General features: G+C 50.7%; 1 protein-coding gene across 2 annotated transcripts in view; it reads right to left on the bottom strand.

The window, feature by feature from the left end:
- The window catches only part of LOC146182353 (uncharacterized), a 133,754-nt gene that overhangs the window by 4,168 nt on the left and 113,339 nt on the right, over positions 1-16,247 (bottom strand). The window contains exons 3-5 of one of the 2 annotated variants that reach the window (XM_084577440.1): positions 6,816-7,136; positions 5,100-5,280; positions 1,211-4,206 (exon numbers count right to left, since the gene is read on the bottom strand). In XM_084577440.1, the coding sequence (XP_084433566.1) occupies positions 1,217-4,206; positions 5,100-5,280; positions 6,816-7,091 (3,447 nt within the window). In that variant the 5' untranslated portion in view covers positions 7,092-7,136 and the 3' untranslated portion in view covers positions 1,211-1,216. The remainder of the gene's footprint in view (positions 1-1,210; positions 4,207-5,099; positions 5,281-6,815; positions 7,137-16,247) is intronic. The other variant, XM_084577441.1, reaches the window with a different exon arrangement.

Below are 16,247 nucleotides of genomic sequence, written 5' to 3'. Positions count from 1 at the left end.
TCGCATATATCACAACTGACTGGTAACTCGATTTTTCAGACCTCATTCACACTTTCCATGGCTTCACTTCCAATAGAAGAATGTATCGCTTCCCCAATTGTTGCACTATCAAAACTTTGTTGTGATGATAGGCGAAATGCCTCTTGTTATACGCAAGCCACCTGGTAAGTTCATGCAAAAACATTCTGCCAATTTCAATATAGGTTATCGCCTGCAGTCACCTGGTTTAATTACAAAGGACGTTGCCAAAAGAGTGCTTGTTTCATCAGTTTGTTGGTTCTTACTTCTATCGTCACCTTCGCCTGTTTGTATGCACCCTCTGTATGGCGGGCACAGTGTGCACAGTTCCCGCATTAGCAGGTTCGCTTTCATGTCTGGACTTCGTCCAAGCCCCTACATTCATCCACTCGTGCTGCCGGCAGCTAGTACAACCATAAAATGCTAAGATCATGCAAGCGGTCGCCACCCATCATCTGTGTAAACAATGCGCGAAAAGCGCCAGACGTGAGAAACACCAGAATGATCACAAAAATCAGTTGCCAATCAACTTATAAATTAATTAGCAGGCACAGGCAAATTTCACATGGGGATCTGTGTATTGCCAATGTCTCATGCACCATCTCAACGAAATAGACAGTGTAAAATTTGGTGTCCTAACTCGGAACAGAAGTATGCACGCTGCAGTACTGCGTCTTAAAAGCATGTTATACTAAAAAAACACATAACAGTAGTGAGCAGCATAATTGAATTCTAGTTTGTTGGTAAAGATAAATGATTGTTGAGCCATAATTGTAGCTTCAAACTAATAAAGGTCAGCCCATACGAAGCTCTGAGTAAAGGACTATAATAAAACATTGTAATCGTAATTCACCTCACTGCAGAGACTACACACGCTTGCGGTTTTGAAAGGTATTTTTGAGGTTATGGTGGTTAGTTTGAAAGGGTTATATAGCACTTATACTTTAATGAAACACTGTTGCAAGCATATGCACAGAATGTTCTCTTTTTCACAGCACTGGGACCTGTTCCGTGCAAGGCTTATGAGGCCGAGTACAAGTGAAGAAGCTACTGGCCTGCAGGGATGTGGAAGGTTTCACTTGAGCGCAACGAACAACAGCTGAACACATGGCTACTATTTCCAACTCACTACTCAAGAATACCAAGACTATCATAACCGAGCATCAAATATGGCTCATCCAAGCATGCTCACCTACATCTATCTGTTTGGTCGTGCTTCATGCTGCTGCCTTAGTCCAAAGGGCACAGGACGATACCCCTTGCTGGCACCAAATGGCTGAACAGTCAACAGCGGCTTTGAACCACCACGTTTCGACACTTCACTGGATGGCAGCCTCTGCCTCGCATCGGCACGAGACCGCTGCAACTCGTCACTCATGCTGTCTGAATCTTCGAGGGATCTGTACCGTCCCTCTTTTGGCACGTCGGCCTTCTTCTGAGGCACACTGTATATGTAGTTGCAGTGGGACTCATATGTCCTGCCACTGTTGGTCCTCTGCAGGGCCTCCTTTTTGAATACACTTATGGCATGGTCTACCTTGCGGTCGTCGTACGAAGAGCTCCTTCGTCTTGTCGGACTGGAACTGCGGTTCCTCATGGGTCGACCTCCGACCTGCGAAGCCGGCGACAGGGATCTCCTGTCATCCGCCGAATGACCGTTGCACTTGTCGCCGTTATCGATGCCACCGCGCATGACGCGCGATATCTGGTCGTAGATTCGCTTTTTGGCCGGCGCGGACTTTCGCTCCGGCTCGGCTGTCACTACGGTCGGGTTGTAATTTTCCAACGAATTTCGACACTCATCTCCCGATGACCGGCCGCCTTCGGGCTCGGGTCGCGGTGGGCTGAAGTTCCGCGAGTCCGCCCCGTTCATCTGGTGGTCGGAATCGCGGCGCCGCAGCCATTTGGGCGCGCCGTTGCTGGAGGCGCCTTTGTGATCGGGGCTGCTCGTGCCGTTCCATGTGATTTCGTCCCCGTTGAAAAGGTCGCCGTTCTCCTGGCCACCGGACTTTTTCGCTTCAAGGTTGAGGATGCGCAGCTGGTGCCGTATGTCGAGCTTCTCTTTGTCGCGCTGCTTCCGGAACTCATCTTCCACGCGGTTCATCCAGCGGATTTCTTTCTCGCGAAGTCGCTCTTTCTCTGCTACTTCCTGCGCGAGCCGCTCTTCCAGCCTCTTCCGTTCTTCTTTCCTCACGGTACTCATGTAGGAGAACTTCTTTGCCTTCTTGTTCTCGAAGCGGGACGGGCGGCTGCTGCTACTGGGAGGCTTGCACGTGGAGCCAGTGCGCACTTCGTATTCAGGGAGATACATGACGTGGCCCTCTCTCGAGAAGCTGAACGACGATGTTCTCCGGGCCGACTCAGTCTTCGCACTTTCGTGCCACACCGCACTCTCCTTGGGCTTCTCGTCGGCTTCGGGAGTGACGGGAGTGACGGGCTCCTCCGATGACCTGCGCAGGTCGATGTCTCCCACAATGTTGAGGGAATTTGGCGCGCTCCGACTTAGCGACCAGTTTGAGTCGATTCCCGGCTGCCTGTCTACGAAAAGGTCGCGGCCGCGGAGACCCAACGCCTTTCGCAGGTTGCGCAAGCTGTTGAAGTTTTCAGTGGTTGGCGTCAGGCGCGGGTTCTTTCGTAGCCGTCCCCGTGGTCTGCTGCTCTGGTCAGAAGAATCCTCCGTCCTCATTGTCGCCGACGGTGTAGACCAGGGGAGGAACATGTTTGCCGGCATGGTGAACTTGGCCTGGAGGCCAAGCATACCATGCGGTTGCTTCTCCTGTAGCCCCGATGTTGTAGGGCCCACGCTGCCCGAGTCGGAGTCGTCCATCAGATCTTCCTTGGGCACCCAGTGGTCGTCGCGAACGCCATCCGGAGGGGATGCTCTTCCTACGCCTTCTGACCGTCTTCCGGGGTTAGGTCCGAACGGAGCTCCGTCTACGACGTGGTGAATAAACAGCGGACTACCAGCATCGGGCGAGATTCCAGAGTCCCCGCAGCGATCAGCCATCACCCTCCTTGGTGCCATAACTCGACTTACCCTCCTTATCTGATCTTCAAGCACGTCACCGTCATCGGTGCTGGCTTCGGAACGCAGCCTGTCGCTCCTTCGCGCCTGAGGACTGTCGGTGGCCCACAGCGACCTCCAAGCGTCAGTGGGCGAGAAGCGTGGTATGTCCATCTGCTTGCGAGGAAGCGTCGGTCTCAGCTGGATATTCACGTTTAGGTCTTGGTCCGAGCCGCTGGACAAAGACGATTTGGCTGACGACGTTCCCCCTCCACTAAGGTTATCCAGAGGCCACTGAGATTTTGGCCAAGCCGGAACTGGGCTGCGGCTATTTCGCTGCCGATTCTCCGCTTTCCGGTTTCCGTTAATATAAGGCTCCGGGTCCTGATCTACTGCGAAACAGTGATCTTGTATCCGACTTGAATCGTTCAAGATGTATTCGATGACTTTTGATTCTCCCTGGGAATGATCGTCGATAGCGGCCAGAGTGCGCGTGGTGAGAGCCGTGTTTTCTCGCTTCGACGTTACCTTTTCGGTCGCCTGTTTGACGTTTCCGTTAGGCGTGGAACCGTCCTTCAGTTTCAGGGCGTCGAAGTTTGAAAAATAATACTGCTTTTTGGGCGTTGATTTCGGGCTCTTCAGGTCGCCGTTGACGGCCGGTGGCGTCTTTGCTCCGTGGCCGTTTTCATCGGCGACCTTCCGAGCGAAGCCGTTGGAAGCCCTCCGCTTTGCCACAGCCAAAAGTTCCTCCTTGAAGTCTTTGGCAAGTGTTGCGGGCTCTGCCTTGGCCGGGCCGTCGCTGGAAGAAGTCGTCTTTTTATGTCCTGTACTTTCAACCTTTGTGGGTTCCGACTTGGAGAGTCTCCACTTCTCGACGTTCCGTCGGTTCTTCTCGTAGCTGCTGCCGGGTCGAAAGACAACATTGTCGTCCGAGTTATAATCCGGGGGTGGCGGGGGTGGAGGTGGCGTCGGAGCTGGTGACTTGCCTTCGCTGCGGCGGCTCTTGAGTTTGGAGAAGACTGTCTTTCCAGGCTCCTCGGACGACCGACCACTAGGAGCCTTCTCGGTGTCCTTTGGAAGAGTGTTGGACTGTGGCTGTGGCGGCTCTGGTGCCTTGGCTTTCTTTCTGGATTTAATTTTGGCCTTGCTGGGACTGATTGCGATCAGGCTGCGTCCTGTGATACCTACAACGAAAAAGTAATATTATGAATACATCGGCCCAAGGAAACGCATTCGCAACGCATCTTGTCAGACACAGGAGGTATGCTATTCATCATTATGCGTACACTGAAAGCGTGAGATAGCCAAAAGCACACATTAGTTCTGTCTTTTCGAACATGAAAAAATCGCCTGATAAACATAGTAAACATAAGGATGTGCATAGGAACCTTTACGTTAAGCCGGGCTTGCCTGAATCGAAGTGATTCGGTTCCATCAGAGAAACTTCGCTAAAAAAGGAAATGTAAGCCACGCAAGGGACTGCAACGGCCTTGCTGTTGACTATAGCTATGCTCACTGCCCTGTCATAGTTGCAAGTCACCCGCCTGTTATTTTTTTTCCTACAGGGGTAGGCTGATTTGGGCTGTCGTGGGAAAACGATGGTGAGTAGCATCCGCAAGTTGCGGGGCTGCTCTGGTTGCCAGCGAAGAGCCACCATTAACCCTCGGTGCTAAGAGCAAAGCATTTCGTTCTGATTATTTATTTTATCCAGGTTGAACTGTTTACTGTAAACATGAAAGGCCGTCAGTGCGTTCTCGAGAAGCCGAGAACATGGCACGCTGTCGGAAAACAAATTTGGCCACCGAGCTGACACATGGCGCCGATCTTTCATGGCGGTAACAGGCTTGACTATGCGGAGATGTGCACCTCTTCCGTGGTATCTAATTTAAGCTGGTAAAATCAAGAGCTACTGGGAAAGCATGGTTGTCCTAATTATTTCACCGTACAATGAGTATTAAGTGGAGAAATATGGGAGAGGCCTTCGCCCTGCAGTGGGTATAATCAGGCTGATGATGATGACAATGAGTATTTGGGTCTCGTCATGTTAGGGCTGACTCTTGATGGTGTGCCTACGTACCTTCTTCCTCCTCTTCGTCGTCGTCTTCGTCCTCGATGACGCTCCGCGCAATGTCCGGATCGCTGTGCGCCCTGCGGCCCTGCTGGAGCTGTCCCGGCTGCTCAGCATGCTGCTGCTGCGGACCATCCAGGTCGGACAGGGAGCGCCGCTGCTGCAGGATACGCAGCAGGTCCGGATTGTCCTGCGAGCCACCCCATGTGCAGTGTGTTTCAACGCCAAACCGAGCACAAAACGTTTCCGGTGCACGCTTCACGCATGACAGTTGGGAGCACAAGCATGTTTGTTTCCGCATTATTTGGAGTTGGCTGCATGCAATGAGACACGCGCGTCTCCCGCCAGTTTATATCTGGCATGGCTGCAACGGGGCGATTAGGTTATGCGTTTACGGAAGGAATTTGAAAGACGGACCTCCTTTCTTTTTTTTCGAGCGTGGTCAAGGGAGTTGAGAGCCAACGATATGAACCAGGGAAACCAGCGCGCATGATTTGATGAATGCCTTGCGTGTGCTGCTGACGCATATAGCCTCACCCAATCGATGCCTGCGCCAATGAACTCCGTCAAGGTACCAAACGATTCTTTAAAGAAACCGTGCTCAGCCATTTAGATCCATGTGCTGTCCGCTCCACCAACCGCGTGAGCGAAGGTCTGAAGTCACCCTGCAATACCACATTCGCACGGACCCTGTTAGCACCCTATAGTGCTCTCTGTGGTCTGCGAGGTAATATAAACCATTCTCTTAAATGCGCTCTCCAGGTCACACGCACAGAAGAGTCCTATACGCTCTTCATTCAAGAAGGCAGGAATGCCACACGGCTCTCGGCAAGGAATTCTTTGCCCACGTTTAAATCGGATACTGAAACTCTTTGAATCACCGACCTGAACTTCAAACCGTAGCTGCAGCAGTTGACTAATGCGAGCTCTTGTGCATTGTGATGTAGACCTGAGGTTACAGAACTGTTTCAAACTTCTAGGAGCTTCAGACATTATATATATATATATATATACAGTTCTGTAACCTCAGGTCTACATCACAATGCACAAGAGCTCGCAATAGTCAACTGCTGCAGCTACGATTTGAAGTCCAGATGGGTGATTCAAAGAGTTTCAGTATCCGATTTAAACGTGGGCAAATGTAGACCTGAGGTTACCGAACTGTTTCAAACTTCTAGGAGCTTCAGACATATATATATATATATATATATATATATATATATATATATATATATATATATATATATATATATATATATATATATAAGTGGTAGAGCGCACTGACAAGGTAAAATATTTTGGCGGAGTAAGAACAAGGGACAAGTGCTAACGGACGCCGCACGCTTTTAATGTTTGATCCTTAATTGTCCCTTGCCACTTAGTTGGCCTAGGGGGTTAATATTTGTGATGAAAAGCAGCACAAAAAGACGACGAAAAGGCAAAACCATAAGGGCAGGTTACAGAGACCGTTCTTATGGTTCTGTGCCTCCGTCATCTTCCCTTCGCGTCACTGTCCTTTGTCATTTCTTCCAGGAGTCGGTGTCAGTTTTGTCAGTCTTCACACTCTCTCCGTCGTAGTACTCTTGGAGAATTAGATCAGCTGTATCACTTCATATAGTATGCCTTATGGCAGGTTTGCGAAATGGGAAAAAAAAAAAGTCACCACCGCCAACGAGGCTTACCGTCGACGTCCAATGAGCGCGACAATGTCCTGTCCATACATACCTGGACGTCCGAGTTCTGACTGATGAGCCGGCGGCCGCTGATGGTGCCCCCGCTGTGCAGGATGTGTCCGTTCTGCGTGGTCTTGAGCAGTCGAACGCCCTCCACCGCCGGCTGGGGCAGCACCCGGTTGCCCGGGCTAGCGAACTTGCCGGCCAGCCGCTTGTTGTTGAGGCGCAGGCCGCCGTTGCTCAGTCCGCCGTTGCTGCCGCGTGAGGACGACAGCACGGACGAGTCTCGCGGCCGCTCTTCGGCGGCCTGCGAGTGCGAGTTGCCCATGGCCTGACCGGACGAGGCGAACGGCTATCTTCAAGGCATCGGAGCCTGCGAGTAAAGAAAGATGCCCGTGTCACATACAAAAACTTCCCTTACAGATGAGATCGACAGGCCTGTCTCACTGTCGGAAGGAAGCTTAGAGATATCGGACAGCCCAGAATGTAGCCATCCAGCATTAGTTTGACCTGCTAGAGGCGTGGGCTCGACCATTTGGCATGCTTCAACAGAAATGGTGATTGCGCACATCTGGTTTCACTCAGTCGGAGCTTTCACGCACTGGACTTTCACGTGAGCGTTTTGGCGAAAACTGTCTTCTAGACGGAAGACGGGCGTAAAAACGAGCGTGAAACTCGTGCAATGCGAAGAGCAACCCGATGTACCTGGAACGGCCTAGCTCTCAGAATCGCCGCTGAAGGTATAATCGGGTTGCTCTTTCATGGACACCTTACGTCTAACCTAGCCTATGAGGTCCTCAAATTAAATGTCCTAGAATTCTATTGGCTGAACGAGTAAAATAGCGCGTGTTAAAAATGTTCGAAACTAATCGAATACGTTCCCAAGATTTCGGGTAGTTTTATAATTACTGGCACGAAGTTCAAGTAGGCAAACCGTACTTTTATTTAATGACGGCTTTGAAAAGATCTCCGATTCCTTAAAGGATGCTGCCAAAGCATGCTGGGTACGACGCCGGGAAGTGGTCCATTGTGACGCTGTTCATAACGCTCATACAGTTATGACCTTATCACGACTGGACGACGCGCAGCTGTTTCAGCCAAGTTTCGCAAGCTTTGTCTTTATGCCCGTCTCACCGGCCATGGTTCATTACTCTCATTTCGCGTGAACATAGATGTGGTACTGAGTTTGCCGTCATCAGTACAGAAAACGTGCGGGAATCCCGCCGCGATGGCTGAGTGGTTAGGGCCTCGACTACTGAGCCAAGCGGCCCGGATCCGATCCCGGGTGCGGCGACCACTTTTCGATGGAGAAGAGTAAGGCGCCCGTGTACTGTGCGATGTATGCGCACTTTAAAGAACCCCAGGCGGTCGCAAAATACCGGAGGCCTCCACTACGCCTTACCCCATAGCCTGATTCGCTTTGGGACATACCTATAAACCGTTTAGTAGCAAAAGGTGATCAGTGGAGAACAGCGGTGGGTTTTTCGACAACTATAGAGTTAGCTCTACCATCTATAGTTATGGGGTTTCGCGGTTTTGCATGCATACTGCACAAGTAGCAAATAATCGTGTAAATGTTCAATTAACTTCACAGTTGAATTATTCTTGTTCAATTCGTCAGCAAAACAAGACATCATATTCGATTCGGTCCTATTCGCACACCGTTGATAGCATAAACAATGATGCTATAGTCCAGTATGCAGAACGATAAAATGAAACGTAAGCTAATAATTTTGCGTAGAGTGAAGCGGATGTTACATTGGCGATAAATGAAATTATGTACACATTCAAGACTTTTTTTAGAACATAGTTCTACAGCTAAGAAAACGTTTATCATTCGGTGCTGAGCTGTTGCAGTAGTCCACCGCTCGGGGCTCGATTTTACAGCTCCGATTACCGGTCGCGGCGACCAGGTTTCGTCGGATGTGAAACCCGCGATCTAAAGCCCTAACCGTAGCAACGTTTTACTCCAGCTCCGAGTGCACAGCCGTATTTGCTTGCTCCAATAGAGGATTTGACATGTTGGTATTTGCATAGTCCTCTCAGATCTCCGAACAGCAAAAGTGTCTCACTGACTGAAACTCCCGGGATGAGCACTAAGGTACGCAGTAACGACGAAATCGTCAGGTTCGCGTGGCTCGCAGTTACAAAACGCTAGGCTCGAACAGATCCAAATCGATCATGATCAGTCCTCTAGAACTCTAGTTCTCCAGCAAGACCTGGATATTTACACAACCGCTTGTGGGGCCCTCATGTTCCGTCCCCCTTTCCGTTCCTTACCACGTATACTGCTACGCGTACCCATTCTGTTTCCTTTTCGCCGCAGAAAAGCAGGCGGTCATTTGCAAGGCCCAGTCCTTGTGGAAAATCTGGGGCGTCGGTATATTTGTATGCCAATAAGATCTTTAGCCGGCTATTCGTGAGATGCGCGCGGACACTTATGTAATCCGGTTCATCGCCAGGTGCGAGAAGGTGTAGCTGGCCTGGTTGTCACGGGAACAAACATTCAAAAAAAAAACAAAGCAAGAAAGGAAGAAAAAAAAAAGAACAGACTTCCGCTCCTTCTTATGTGTTCCTGATCCGCTCGCCCGATAAGTGACGAACTTGAAAAACGGGGCGTCGTCGAGGGGTCTTATGGGCCGCGACACGCCGCCGCGGGCCACGCGCAGAGATAGCGCGGGCCACGCCACCTAGCGGCGCGCGAAGAAAAAACCGGTGAGAGACCGGGTCAGGCGAATGATGCGACGACGACCGACCACGGAACGACGCCGCAGCGGGGTCACCTTAGTGCCCCGCGCCGTTTCACGGCACATGTATATGTGGTGGACGCGGGGACGGTTGATTGCGCACATGGAGAGAAAAAAGACAAACTCTGCGCTGGCTATATCCAATTCATCGAGACAAGAGGCAAGGGCTGCGAGTGTGCCGTAACGCGTGGCTTCGAAAACGGTACCCGCATACAGCGGTACCACGTGCTTGATAAGGGCTGTTGCACGAGACCTGCACGCGTTTTCCCCTGCGCATTTAAACCACTACCCCCTTCCAGCCGACAAGACCGGTCTGTGCCGCCGTCGACAAAACGTGCGCGTTGTTGTACGCTCAGAAGGTTAGTGCGCAGTTATACGTGCACAACGAAGAGACTGGAATTATCGCAGACAAAGGCAAAAAAAGAAAAGGGTTAGGCAAGGAATACTTTACGGAATACGAGCCATTCCACTGGAGTCATAAACGTCGTGAAAACAGTTTACTGCATGCCAGCATACTCCTCGAAACGTGGACACACAACACTGAGCTGAAGGCTGAATTCGCCGTGCGCGTTTTCTTTTTTCTCTTTCAACGGCGGAAAAGAAAAGCTCGTGCGTGGCATGTTAAGATTCGTCCATGCTGAAGCAAGTTTTGATCCGTGAAGCGACTGCCCAGGAAAGGGGCGCGGATCGGCGCTGAACAGTTCCAGTGCACGGTCCGGGATACCCGGGACAACGCGCGGTTGTCTTGATGTGTTCCGCCGAATAGTCGTGCCTCAGAATTTGACGCGCTCGTGCGGCACCTAGGCGGCTGCAGGTCACTTTTCCTTTTCACACTTTCAGCGGTGAGTCGCGTATTGTGCCTCGAAGTTGATGCGCGGCACTGAGACACGACCGGCTTAGCCCCTGCGACTGCCTCTCCTCAGTGAACTGTACGATGGGGGTATAGCTTACGTAGCTCAAATGGTAGTTGTATTGAAGTCCATTGTTCTTCGCGGTTCCTGATTGTTTTTTTAGGGTTCCCGGTTCTGTAAGATTCTCGTTTATTGAGGTTTCCAGTTCTTGAAGGCCCACAGTTCCTAAGGTTTCTTGTGAGTGTTCACTGTGCTACGGTCAGCGTAACTGCGTTTTGTACGTCATGGTCGACAATATTTCATTTTCTTTATTTGCCCTGACTGCAAGATATATCTGTGATAATTGGAACATTGTACGCTCGCACAAGGTGCTATTCTTATTGAATGCATGACCTTTCCCAATAAATCAAGCTTGGAGGGCATGTTAGGGTCATGAGTATTTACGTTCACTCGAGCTGGAAGTCCACTAGAACATACACCACGACATATATTCGCCCGTTTTCGAGTATGATGAGCTGTAGACTAGTATCGAAATATACGCGAAACTTGACATGTAGACGCGCTCATTAATAAGCCTGCATGTATGTGAAGCGTCTAATGGGGGAACATGAAACATGCAAAAGCGTTTTCGAGGGTCAGTGATGAAGGACTACCAATCACCGCTGTCTTCAACTCCCTGTAAAAAGCACACTGCCGGTGATAAACTCGTCAATATTCCTTCCCGAATTCGCGGCCCCAGCCATAAGTTGAGGAACCTCGTTTTGCGGAGATACTCCACTCTACCAAAGATATATGGAACTCTGCAAGGATGGAACTGCGTGAGCTCGACGTGTCGCGTCCGAGGCATGTTTGGATAAGTGCGGATGGCCAACGACGTGTACGTTGCGCCTTTCACACAGAGCGGCTGCATGGCTGCTACTGGCGTCCTGTTTCTCTGGATGCTGCTGGAAGGCCTGCTTGCTGCCTGTCAGGGGGTGCAAGGCGCTGCTCCCTTCGCAGACCAGGTGAATGCGCCCTCGATGCTCTGGGCGGCTCGCGTCTACGGAGAAGTCGTCGACGTTGCTGTTATTGCTGCTCTGTCAGGGAAGAACGCCCGGTGACGGCTGGCCATCATCACCAACGACGCGCGTTCTGCGCCGCCCGGGCGGATTTCGGCACTCGTGCACATAGAACGCCCTTGTCATCGTCAGCACGAGGCGAAGCCCTCCTACAAAAGAGCCGAGGCTTTACGTTTGGCAGGGCGAAAAAGCCAGGCTGGCTCCCGTTTGCCCAACAAAAGACAAAACGCTCTGGGCGGGTACGGCTGGTCATTACCTGGGCAAACGCGCGCGCGCGACTCCATATATGTGTGTTCTGTCTACTCCGTCATAACTCCGAGTCTTCTGGGTGCCCAGCTCTTTTTTTCTCTTTCTCTCTGTCTAGTTTTCCTGGTTTTTCTTGATCGGTTTCGCCTTTCTTTATTTCTTTGGTTTGGGTGTACTTGTGCTGGAGGGAGAGATGGAGCCAGTCTTTGAAGCGCGCACTTCCAAGGCGGCTTCTGCAGAAGGACGCCTTCGTCCGCATTCCAGAAGCTCACCCCCGAGGCAAAGTAATAAAGAAGAGAAAATAAAATGCGCACCCTCTAGAAGGATACAAAACAGAACGAGCGGCACCTCTGGCAAGTAGACAGGCGGCAGCGGCGGCTTGGACCGGTTATTGTTGCCAGGCTTGTTTTCAGTTCTGCTTCATCCGCATCTCTTTGGAAACAGATGGCGTCCATAACCGGAAGGGACCCTTTGAGAAACGCGCGAGAAAGAATCCCCGATTCGTAGCAGAAAAAGCCGCCGTGTGTAAGTCTCCAAGCCCGCCTTCACAAATCCTCGGTGCGGGAATGCAACTTATGTGGCTTTGTTGTCTTTCTTTCTTTAAGGGGGCCAATCCGCACAGAAAGAGCTGCCCAACAGTACAGCTAAGCCAGAGAAGTGTCTTGACGCTGAAGAAATGCAGCGCATGGCTACATCTCAGGTTAGAAATAAACCGTGCTGAGCAGTCTCATGTCTGACGATGTTCCGTGGCTTCTCGAGCGCTCTCTAGCTGCGGGCAACAAAAATAGCCTCGAAATTCCCTCACTGATCACCGGTTCAGGTACGTCAATCATGCGGACTAGATGTACTACTCTTTTCGCAATGCATGATAAAAGGAACGTTGTCAGATGGCGTTTTTCGCAATCCTTCCGCTTTTGCTCAATCTCGCGGGGTTCAGTGGCACCATCACGGTGTGGCAACAAATATAAACGCATATGTAAAAAAATAAAAAATCACACCCGAAAGACTTGCTGGTTTGTGCGGTATACGGCAGGCAAAGAGGTAGCTAACACAGAAGTAAAGCTCTGTGAAATCTGAAATAGTGACACAGAAGGAAGAGGAAACAGTATATTTCTGCAAATGTATTACATTTTTTTTTTAAGTTGCAGAATACTTAGCCCTCTCCCTCCTCCTCCTCCTCCTTCCATTCGAAGGATACGTTAAAATGATAGCTTCTACGACCTCCGGCAAGTTCAACACAAAGCACGTTTATAACTGCTCGTGTAATGTGGATCTTCCTTCTATGCTCGTGCTTCGAACGCCGACATATACTTTGCCCTGTCCAGTACGTGCAGCGGTTTTCTTTCTGCTGAGTAAGCCTTCATGTACTCACAGCCAGCCAAACACAGGCCGCAATTGTTCTAAGATCCAGGAATCCAGCATCGACTTCAGTCTCTCAGGATTCCCATGCAAACTATTCACCCCCATCCTTGCTCCATTTCTCCTCACCGCCATTTCTTCCGTGCTCACTACGAACGCGGACCTAAGCACGGCTTATTCGAATAAATCGTTGTTCTCTCCCGCGGAAGCCACTGTACACGAACACACAGTGCGAGAAACGCAAGTGCGCAAGGCTCGGACCTCCTCGGTTCGAACAAGCGAAAGGTTCCTACAAGACGGATGGAAATCAGCGGGCGGTTGCGGCGGGGCCATTGGAAAACTCTCCACGAGGAGTCCAGTGAAGGCGCGGCTTTGAGGCGGCGCCGCCAGGAGAGGAACCATCGCCAGCAACGAGGCGCGATGATGAGGTTGTTGCCTCGTCGGTCGGCAATGGGCATCGGCGCGTGCGAAGCCAGAGGCCCTCTGTAAAGCTCGCTGCCTGTATCATTATTGAGTAGCATGCTCCAAGTCCTCTCTTTTGCGGCCTGTTTCTTTCGCGGTCACAGCACGCAACCGCACAACGTTTTGTTTTCTTTTTTGCGCTGTCGTGGGCGCGGTTTCAATGCAAAAGAGCTCACACGCGAGTTGGACCGCTAGACCCACGTGAGAGCCGACTTGCGATGCACCCCAATCGTTTCGAATCGATAAATATCGGTTCAGTTGCGGCCCGCGTGGTATTGACCATTGGCCAATGCTCATGTTTTGTTCCGCGAAACACAAGCCGCCGGTGGGCTTTAGTATCAACGGCGACGAATGGACCAGTTCTGCACACGAAATATTTAGTGAGCGGTTTGGATCATCTTTCTCCATGTGCCGGTTTCAGGGAGACCTTGAGAGGAGCGCATTTAAATCTTGAGCATACTGCTGCGGAGTGCACCCTTTCCGCTTGTGCCGGAACGTGGTCTTCGCCACAAGGAGTAGAACGAAATACCCTGAGACGCAGAAAGTGGCGAGTGTAGTGCCTGGGGGAAGAAGGCACAGGTGTTGAAGATATCAACGTCTGCAGGAATGACGCCACTATAAGAATTTGCGCCGCCTACCGAATGACGGTTCAGTTTAAATATAGACAAAAAAAAAAAAACAACAGAGGAGCACTTTAATATGAGCGTTTTGGCATTGTTGCGCTTTGCGACTTCCATCAGTGACCGACAATATGGCTTCTCGGCTTGTAATGCTCGACTTCCTGTTGTAGGTTGTTCTAAAACGTGAATGATCTACAGTGAAGATAGGCAGTCATGAATTCAATGCTGTAACAACTACAAAACACTGCTCATTATGTTGGGCAATCTGTCTGAGCAGATATCCGGTTAAACCACATTCGAAAGTATTGATATTGTGCCAAAGAGATTGTTATACATTGTTGTTCGACGGTAAGGGTAAAGGTCGAGCACCCAGCGCGTTGTCGCCGATCAAGAAACGCGCTCTCGACTTCTTGTTTTTTCACTAGTCCCGCAAGGCGGCTGCTCTTCCATTCTTGTTGCTAATTATTTTGCACATATGAATGTATAAACTTTAGTGCACCTTGTACAATGAAACACTCTGTATATAGTAAATAATATATATGATATATAATGTATATATACATTGTTCGTCGTATCCTATGCCATGCACGCCTCGGATATGTAAGAAAGAAAGATGTAGAGGTTCAACTATCCTTGAACACCAGCTTCACCAGCGTTAGCCATCGGTCGCAACCGCGGTCGCTGCTTCTTCGATAAACGCGAAACTCTCAAATGAACGCAGTAGAGTTAACGTTCTAAAAAAGAACGTTAAAATCACTGCCCAATAAGGAACACTAAGCACCACAGGCCCTCGCATATATTAAGAACAGTAAGAAGCATGCGGAAAACAAGGGTCGCTTGTCCGACCGCGAAGCCAGTGGATTCTTGCGTCGGGTGTGTGCAGTATTGGAAGCTGTCGCATTCCATCGAGTCGGGGTGAACTCGACAAGCGACCACCGCTCCGTCACGATCGTTACCGCGCGCCGCTACCCGCCCCCGAACCAGGCGTCTCGGGAATCACCCGGCGCGTAGTATGTACGGGTGTACGGTACGATGAACTGGACTCCGCTGCGGCTCGGTGGAGAGGAAGACGGTATTCGGGGGAGAGAAATTGAGTGCCGCTTGGCTTGGAGCAGAGGGGCAGGGAGGAGAGGGGAAACCTGTCGGAACTAAAGTCGGAACCACCGACGACCTGTGCGGACTCCCCACAGCGCGACGGTGTGCGTACGAGGCGGTGGTCGTAACGGAGCGTCGCAAAGAAGAAAAGAAGGGATACACGCCAGCTTTCCTCGTAGTATATACACCTGTGTCTCGTGCATCACCCTCTTTTGGTTACCTTTTTCCTCAGCTTCCTTCCATATTTCATTTTTTTTTTCTTCCCCTTCTGGTCTTTCGGGCGATTTCGCCTTGCTTCAGTGGCCTTGCGACGATCGGTGACGGTTCGGGAGCTGTCCGGAGCAAGGGCCGCAAGCATGAAGACCATAAGGACCAAGCGGGGGCACACAAAGGTCAAAAAGAAAAAAAGAAAAGAACCGCGTTATGGTCAGGCGTGGGCCCGCGGCACCTTTCTAGGAAGAGCTGGACGACAAAATAAGAAGTCGTAAGCGCGTCGAGCTGAGATTTCCGCGACGACCGAAAACGAAACTGACAAGTACACCGAGGAATCGGGAAACAAACTTGAACGAGAAAATGGGAAGCGGGTCGTACTGGTGCTCGTTCGACAAAGGTCGAACCGTTCGTGCGCGGTTAACGATCAGTGTGAAAGTAGAAGCGACGAGACGTCAATCGGCTGGAAAACAAATGAATGAAAATGGGGAAGCGATCGGCAGTCACCTTCTCGACGGCGAAACTCCGAAAGGGGCCGCGGAGTGCTGCCCGTCACATTCGGTATAGGGCGCACGAGAGAGCTGAGCGACGATGACGACCGGTGTCCTTTTTTTTTTCTCGCGTAGTCATTGATCCTTTGAAATGATTGCCCGTGACTTTCGATGTCTGCTTTTGGACCTGCGCTACAGTTTTCCCTCTGAAGAAGTCTCAACGCTTTCCTCGACTATGAACTTGCTGTATATCCTTGCTCGGACCAGGAAAGTTTAATTCTTTGATTGCTCCCATCCTAGTCCTTGCCTGCTCACACTATTGGCTGGAACTATTTATAATCTTTA

This window comes from Amblyomma maculatum, chromosome 8 (genome assembly GCF_055883805.1).
Source record: "Amblyomma maculatum isolate TAMU_Amacu chromosome 8, ASM5588380v1, whole genome shotgun sequence".
NCBI classification, from domain to species: domain Eukaryota; kingdom Metazoa; phylum Arthropoda; class Arachnida; order Ixodida; family Ixodidae; genus Amblyomma; species Amblyomma maculatum.
This window is presented reverse-complemented; position numbering and strand designations above follow the sequence as displayed.